This window comes from Oncorhynchus tshawytscha, linkage group LG09 (genome assembly GCF_018296145.1).
Source record: "Oncorhynchus tshawytscha isolate Ot180627B linkage group LG09, Otsh_v2.0, whole genome shotgun sequence".
Lineage (NCBI taxonomy): Eukaryota > Metazoa > Chordata > Actinopteri > Salmoniformes > Salmonidae > Oncorhynchus > Oncorhynchus tshawytscha.
In genome coordinates this window covers 83,766,219-83,775,111 of record NC_056437.1, presented here as the reverse complement: position 1 = coordinate 83,775,111, position 8,893 = coordinate 83,766,219, and the positions used below count along the sequence as shown (strand labels likewise).

At 40.4% G+C, this 8,893-nt stretch overlaps 1 protein-coding gene across 2 annotated transcripts in view; it reads left to right on the top strand.

Moving 5' to 3' along the window:
- Window positions 1-695: 695 nt before the first annotated feature.
- LOC112258932 (forkhead box protein K2) overlaps window positions 696-8,893 on the top strand; it is a 31,670-nt gene continuing 23,472 nt past the window's right edge. For both annotated transcript variants that reach the window (XM_024433586.2, XM_024433585.2), the window contains exon 1: window positions 696-1,202. In XM_024433586.2, the coding sequence (XP_024289354.2) occupies window positions 910-1,202 (293 nt within the window). In that variant the 5' untranslated portion in view covers window positions 696-909. The remainder of the gene's footprint in view (window positions 1,203-8,893) is intronic.

Sequence of the window (8,893 nt, the reverse complement as noted above, 5' to 3'; positions counted from 1 at the left end):
ATGTATAGGCGTTGGATGGTAACTATTGTGGAAATTGTCTCAGTCTTTATTCTCGGCCTATAACAGCCATTCTTCCGATTGGCAATGTGTTCATCAAAAATGTCAAGCTTGTTCATCATGTCGGTTATATGGGACATGTTGCTTTGAATATGTAAACATGCAGTGCAAAATCACAACGTCATCATCAACATAAATGTTTTACGAATAATACATTTCTATGGTAACAAAAATAACAAATCGTTATCATCTTGTCAATGGCATCGTTTTATTTATTTTATTTTTTAACGATAGTGCGGAGACTTACATCTCGCCATAATACGGGTCGTCACTACATACCACAGCCACAAAGTCATAAGCCCCGCCTATTTGTACAATATCTTTTTTTAATGTGATTTTAAACCTAACCACACTGTTAACCGTATGCCTAACCGTAACCTTAAATTAAGACCAAAAATCAAATTTTCGTTTTCATGAATTTTTAAGATATAGCCAATTTTGACTTTCTGTATGTGGTAATTATTGACAACACAATGCGCTTACGCTACAGTTCAACCAACCTTGAGTCAATGATCAGCTGTTTCTTGTGCCTGATTGGTCTTCTCTTTGTAGCGTCAACTGCCTGTTCATTTTTTATTGGGTTATTGGATTGTCAATCGGGGTATATCCACATGTTGTGTTGTTTGGTTGGAGCCTTCTCCTATCCTTTCTCTCTGTGTCGCGGCGTTGGGTTGGAGCCGCTATCCCTGGTCTGGCACGTTCCCTTAATTTTTTGTGTTAAATTTGATGCCCCCCTTTTTTTTATTTTTAGATTCGACCATTTGCGACGGCATTTAAAATACATACACGGTCATCTCCATACCGGTGTTTCTTTTTATAAGCATTTGTCAAATACACCATTTATCCTGTAAAATGGCGGTGTTAAGCGGGTCGTCTGGGCCGGTTGCCCGGCTTGAGGGCCGTGAATTCGAATACTTGATGAAAAAGCGCTCGGTGACTATCGGTAGGAACTCGTCTCAGGGCTCCGTGGATGTGAGCATGGGTCATTCCAGTTTTATTTCTCGAAGACATCTCGAAATATTCACTGTTAGTGACGATAGCACTGGTGGTGGAGACTTCTACTTGCGATGCCTCGGCAAAAATGGGGTGTTCGTGGATGGAGTGTTCCTCAGACGGGGTGCCCCTCCTCTACAACTACCACGAATGTAAGTTCACCATGTATCTGTGTTTAGAATAACTAGCTAGCTATCTTATCTTTGTTTTGAATTACCACAAAGCACTTGCTGTTGCAGCAAGACTAAGGGGTGGTGTTTGCCATGTAGGTTCATCTTTGCTAGCTAATTAACGCCAGCTAAACAGTGTTTGTCAGATACTAGTAGCTACATGTTATGAACTGCCCTCCCATTGTTATAAATGATCTTCTGAATTAAGACAGACAAATGTAGTTAGCGATATTCGAACTTGATTTTACAGCACACTGTCTGTCGGCCAGCTTTCAGTTGAATTGCTATCACATAGTGGGTTATTATTGTAACTAGCTAGCTGTGTACTTGGTCATACAGGTAAACAATGTCATATAGTTCTGTGCAAGTGTTTTGTTAGTCAGGTGGATATGATCGATGTTTTGTTTATATTTAAGTTTGTGAATGGCTACGTTGCTTGTAGGCCTGTATCTTTATAACGTGTGATGTGCATCACTAGGCCATCACTCAATTGAACATTTCTGATACGGGTCAGCTTTGCACAACTCGGAATGATAATGTTTTGGTTCAGTTTGCTCCATTCACAAAATTATAATGGCAGGTCACAAAGGCCAATGCTAACGTTACAATACATAAGAAATAGTCTCCTCAAAATATTCACTGACCATTATTGTCCTCTTGCCATCACGGTAACATTACTTTATTCTCATAGACCGATTTGAATTCCATAATACTAAAATGAGATTCTATTTCTATGCCAAATTCCCAGGTTGTTTTGTAGATTTGCCTAATTCTATTCTAAAGAAACTTGCAAGAAACTTGCAACATACACTCCAATCCAACTCAACCATTACATCTGAAGACAACACTGTATTTAATTAGGAAAAGTCACTATTGTGCCATAATCCACTTTTGAATGTTAATATTTGATGCATAATTCACAACAAAATTTAGTGGGCTGCTGGGGCTCGTTCATTGATTGGTCAGTTGCCTCAGTGACAAACAAACAAAGCTGCGTTATTAAAGCCGCAGTCAGCAGTAGAAACAATAATAAAGCCGTCTCCCCAACCCTGTTTCGGTAAAAAGCTAAAGGATGGCGCTGGAGAAATGTAACCACACTCAAATTCATATATAGACCTATGGATGTAAGGACCATCCAAAATTATAGTTTTAAACATGTTTTGAGGCTATGGGTGTGTTTGTATGGAGTGCCAGAGTGCGCACAAGTTCAGAGCGTTGTCAGCGCACACTGGACGCTCTGCCCGAGGAGTAGGGTCCGTGCCTGTAACTGTGCTGCTGGCAACAATTTAAATATGTTTTTTGCCAATGTTTACTGACAGGTCATTTTCAACTGGTGTTGCACTGTTTGTAAATTCATTAGTTATTCTGCACTCTGTTACACTCAGACGAGCGTGCTCTGAAATCGGCATAGAAAGCCAGAGTAAATTTACAAATGCACCCTATATAGTGTTTGTTTGGGTTAGAGTTATACTTACTTTGACAAACATTGGAGTAAAACATGTTTATATTTTGGGTTGTGATGGGGTACAACATGAGACAAGTTATATTATTCAAGAATCAGTGAGCTACATATAATTAATTTATACTTCCAGAAATTGATGTAGCAACTGCTCATTGCCCCTATAACTGACCACCCAGTCTTCTTACCCATTCATTCACTGTATCACAGCACTTCAAATCAAATGTATTTGTCACATACACATGGTTAGCAGATGTTAATGCGAGTGTAGCGAAATGCTTGTACTTCTAGTTCCGACAATGCAGTAATAAAAACAAAATACTGCATAGTTTCCTAGGAACGCGAAGCGAGGCGGCCATCTCTGTCGGCGCCGGAAGTATGTTTAGACTGAAGAGATGTTGATTCCTAACTAAGAAACAGTGGGCTCAAATTCCCATATCGATCAGGTTGATGTGACTAAAGAGATTTAAATCAGGGGTGTATTTTTATACGCTCACATCTACAGCTTCAAGAAAACCTTGTGATATCCTTATTTTCGAATTGAGCTTTAGCTTTACCCTACCTAAGGCAAAGAATGATCAGGGAAGTGGACAGACAGTCTTGGCTTGGAGAGCTCTGGACTGGGGTTCTTTATGTCCCCTGGATTCCAACAGAATGACACAAGTTGCCAGAATGAAGCAGTCACTGCTGCCCAGCCCTCAATGTTGTTGCTCTCCCACGCCCACATAATTACTCCATGGCATAGTCTTGTCATGACTGCTTACATTCTAACTGAATCAGTGTAAAGCAGTTATATTATTTTGATGCTAATTGTTTTGTGTCATTGGGATGTTGTGTTTTTAGGATAATCTGCAGGGATGATGATTATTTTGGGCAAAAAAAGTGAAATTAATGGAGACGACTTCTTGTCTCTGCTGCCCTGAGCTTGGATACTTTTTGATCTTTTGAGGGTCCATTGTGTTCTACCTCCTGGCATAACATAGCAACTGTGCATTTGCTTAAAAAAAAAATGTTTGGTCTCATTGAGCAAGGAGGGAAATTGGCAAAGGAGCCTGAATGTTAAAATTCATTGAGGCTGTGGGAAAACCCAGCTCTTTGCAAAATGATTTGGGATTTCCATACAAGCTTATCCTCTTAACCAAGCTTCTTTTGTTGTTGAAAACATTTAAGTATGAATTGATTGAAGCAGATGGTAGACCTATATAATAACATTAATTGTCTGGTAGGGGGCTGGGTTTTGTGGTCTAGTGGAATTCTTTACCTCAGGTAGCAGAGATTGGGGGTCTGGTGTCAAAATACATTCTGTTTGTTTGTATGTGCCTGACTGACAGGATCAGTGAGCCCCCAACACACAAACCCAACATTGTAAAAGTAATGTGTGTTGCCTTTGGTCACACACAGCTCTCTGTGAGGAATGTGATGTCTCAGAGCTCAGCATTCCTGTATCAAAGAAACCCTGATGGTTGCCATGTGAGTGTGCTGCTGAGTACAATGTTGATGGTGCTGTTCTTGGTATTGGGTGATTTTCCCTTCGATAGCAGGAACAACACCATCAGTGGTCAGAACCAAGTAATATCAGGATGTAAGATGGCACATAAACCAAACAACTTCAATGACTCATTTCTCTGAACTAGAGGTCTGTATTTTATTGAATGTGTGGCAACCCTAAGTCTAAATATTACTGTTACATTGCACAACCTTCAATGTATGTCATAATTATGTACAATTCTGGCAAAGTAATTACTGTCTTTGTTAGGAATAAATGGACTTTCAACAGTTCGCAAAGAACCAGCCGGCCCAAACTGCTGCATATACCCTGACTCGCTTGCAGTGAACGCAAGAGAAGTGACACAATTTCCCTAGTTAATATTGCCTGCTAAACATGAATTTATTTTCACTATATATGCAAGTTTAAAAAATATATAAATACTTGTGTATTGATTTTAAGAAAGGCATTGATGGTTAAGTACGTTATTGCAACGATTGTGCTTTTTTCTGTGAATGCACTTTTGTTACATTATCAAGTTGAAGTAGGCTGTGATTTGATGATAAATTTACAGGCACCGCATTGATTATATGCAACGCAGAGCAAGCTAGTTAACTACACATGGTTTATTATATTACCAGGTTAACTAGTGATTGTGAAGATTGTTTTTTTTCTAAGATAAGTTTAATGCTAGCTAGAAACTTACCTTGGATCCTTGCAGCCACAAGGTCCTTTTGATGCTGCACTCGCGTAACATGTGGTTAGCCTGCCACGCATCCTCGTGGATTGCAATGTAATCGGCGCCCAAAAAGGCCAATAGGATGAAGAAACAGTATGCTGATCCTCAGCCCCTTACTCCACGGAGAACGAATACTGTATACCCGTTGTTGAGTGGGATCTGTGTTGTGGGGGGTCCTTGGTGGCTTTACACCATTTCTTTGGATTCCTCATGTCTAACTCATTGTTAGAAAAAAGTTTGATCCAAGTCAAATCTTAGGTGCTATATTTATTGAATATTATATGAATCCTCTAAATTAAAATGGCCAGTTGGGTTCAATCGATTAGCTCAATGTTGCATGAATACTAATCTTATCTAACAGAAATGATTTCAGAACAATCTGAGATGGTGGGTGTCAAATCTCTCTTGTGCTTTTTAAGTTTGAACGATCCAAAGGCATCATTAGACCTATTGAATATTGCTACCTGCCTCTACCACCAGGGATGCAAACTAGTCACCTGGCAAAATTTGCAGTTTTGAATCCAAATTAGGTGACCTACGTGATTCGTATAGATCCAATGATAAATGTTTGGCGGGGGGTGGATCACTACTGGCTGTAAGGGAACGAGTGATGCAAGTTTGGAGCAATACTGGCTGTATCCAAGCCTCAGCCAATCGTTTACATAACAGAATGCAGCGCAGCACGCGACTGAAGATAACCAACTTAGTAGTTACAGCATCAGTGAGCGCTCTGGAAAGGGAGCTTGCCTGTTACAGCAGCGCATCCCCTGAACGATAACGAAGAGGTAACGTTAGATGAGAAGCCTGACCATGGAGACAGCGGTGAGAACGTGATGAAGCGTACTTCATGAGCTGTAACTGAAAAACTAATGGCATTTGGAAAGTTTGTGGTGAGGGAGAACGTGTGGAACTGGTATTAGCATTGTTAAGTATCTTGCTTGCTGGATTGAATTCTCAGTTAGCTAGCCAGAGAAATGTTGCGAAACATTAGCCAACTTATCTGATCAAATAATTGAGTTTACGGTGTGAAAATTAGCTTGCTAATAAAGTAGACAGCTAACGTTACAATATCGAATGAGCTAACGTTAGTAACCTAACCACTTCTCTATAGTATTAACTGGTGTACGACTCCTTGCCGTTCCTCAAATTATAACGCGTTAGTTGCTTACTGGAACCTGGCAATCTGTGTGAAATGTTAACTAGCTAAAGAACTAACCACGATCTGTTAACTAATGTTTTCCCTCTACAGTATGTGGTTAATTTTCAGAATGAGAGAATTAGGTGAAAATGAGGCGTTGCTTGTTAAACAAGTACATTCAGGTTGTGGAGCTGGGCCTGGCTTAAGCTGGATACCACTGTAGAGATGAAAGGAACACCACACTTTCCCTCCTTCTCACTTTTGCTGGCACATTGTAGAACAGATGTCCACAGGCAGTGTACAATGTAATAATGTGCAGTGCAGCCCAAAGATATTGTTTTTGTTGTGTTGAACTTGACAGCAACACGTGTGAGGGGGATAATAACTTAACTCAGTGACTGTTATTTTTGCACACATGTAGCCTTGTGCACTTGATCGATGTCTATAGTGACCACTATAATAGAGCAAAAACAGAATGCCTGTTTCATTCTATTTCTACTTCAAAATGTACTTTTCCCAGGTGCAATGTGTGTGTGTGGTCACAAGTGTTCTATTATAAAGGCTGTTATGGCTAACTGCAATATTAGTGTATTGTTGTTTTTCTCAACTTGAGTGTCATTTGTAGTAAAGTCTAGGCAACAAATAATATTGGATTGCTTTCTTTACATTTTTTTAGCTGTGAGTTAGGTTCACATTAACCACTTTATTTTATACTGAGACTGATCATGTAGATCATATTCTTTGTTTAATTAGTTAAAACCTGCATTTCCCCCTAGCAGGGATCTTTTGCATATTTCAGTGCAAAAAAAAGTGTCACCTTTTTGGGCCCTCACCAGTTTGCATCCCTGTACCATGCTGGTAACTAGTTTTGAAAAAACATGTTTTCCCACTAGACACTAGCTATGTGTGGTCTGCATAATGAGGTCATCAACATCCCCCTATTTCATCAAATAATTTAGTTTCCCATGCTTTTTGTTGACAGGGGTGTTACATTGGTCCTGAAAGGGTGTTGGAGTGCATATGCATAATTGAAGTGTCTGGCTTCACCAGGCTGGTTCCCAGCAGTTTTTCACCCTCTGAGTAGCAATGCTAATTTGAGACTTGGGTGTCAGGGACACTGTTCTCTCAATGTGCTCTATGCCAGCTCTGTTGGGGCTTGGCAACAAGTGCTGCAGCACCTGGCATCCGGACCAAAAGGAAGCAGTGCTGGCATAACATTCTGGGCCTCCATCTCTCTTTGGGGTGTGGTGATGGATCCTGATCCTGCACTGATTGAACCTTGGTGTATATGGGCATCTCCTCCATTCTAGGAATTCACACTGAATTTAGCCTGAGCCTCGAAGCAACGTCAGCACAATAACTGTTTGTCAGGAGCTTCATAAAATGTGTTTCCATGACCGAGCAGCCTTACACAAGCCTAAGATCACCATTCCCAATGCCAAGTGTCGGCTGGAGTGAAGCTCGCCGCCATTGTACTCTGGAGCAGTGGAAACTTGTTCTCTGGAGTGATGAATCACACCTCACCATTTGGCAGTCCGGCGAACAAATCTGGGTTTGGTTGATGCCAGGAGAACACTACCTGCCCTAATGCATAGTGCCAACTTTAAACTTTGGTGGAGGAATAATGGTCTTGGGCTGTTATTCATGGTTCGGGCTAGGCCCCTTAGTTCCAGTGAAGGGAGATCTTAACGTTACAGCATACAATGACATTCTAGACTTCTGTGCTTCCATCTTTGTGGCAAGAGTTTGAGGAAGGCCCTTTCCTGTTTCAGCATGATAATGCTCCCATGCACAATGCGAGGTCCATATAGAAATGATTTGTCGATCGATGTGGAAGAACTTGACTGGCCTTTACAGAACCCTGACCTCAACCACATCAAACACCTTTGGGATGAATTGAAACGCCGACTGCGAGCCAGGCCTAATCGCCCAACATCAGTGCCCGACCTCAGTAATACTTTTGTGGCTCAATAGAAGCAAGTCCCCGCAGCAATGTTCCAACATCTATGGGAAGGCTTTCCACGAAGAGTGGAGGCTGTTATCATCTTAAGGCTAGCTAGCGGAACCCCTCGACATCATCTGCTAAAATGGCAGTGTGAAATTCAAAAATATTTTTTAGAAAAATTTAACTTTCATACATTCACAAGTGCAATATACCAAATTAAAGCTGAACTTGTTAATCTAGTCACCGTGTCTGATTTCAAAAATGCTTTACAGGGAAAGCACACCATACGATTGTTAGGTCAGCGTCTAGTCACAAAAAAACACAGCCATTTTCCAGCCAAAGAGAGGAGTCAAAAAAAAAAGCACAAATAGAGAGAAAATTAATCACTAACCTTTGCTCTTCATCAGATGGCACTCATAGGACTTAATGTTACACAATACATGTATGTTTTGTTTGATAAAGTTCATATTTATATCCAAAAATCTGTTTACATTGGCGCATTATGTTCAGTAATGTTGTGCCTCAAACATCTGTCAAATTTGCAGAGAGCCACAGCAATTTACAGAAATACTCATCATAAACTTTAATAAAATATACAAGTGTTATGCATATACGTCTTGGGGGCAGTATTTTCACGTCCGGATGAAATGCATGCCCAAATTCAACTGCAGTTCCTATTGCTTCCACTGGATGTCAACAGTCTTTAGAAATTGGTTGAGGTTATTCCTTTGTGTAATGAAGAAGTACGGCCATCTTGAACGAGGGTCACTTGAAGTGTACTGTTAGTCGCATGACCAGAAAGCATGCTTCAGTTTGTTTTCTTCCTGTATTGAACACAGATCATCCCGTCTTCAATCTTATCCATTATTTATGTTAAAAAATACCTAAAGTTGTGTTACAAAAGTA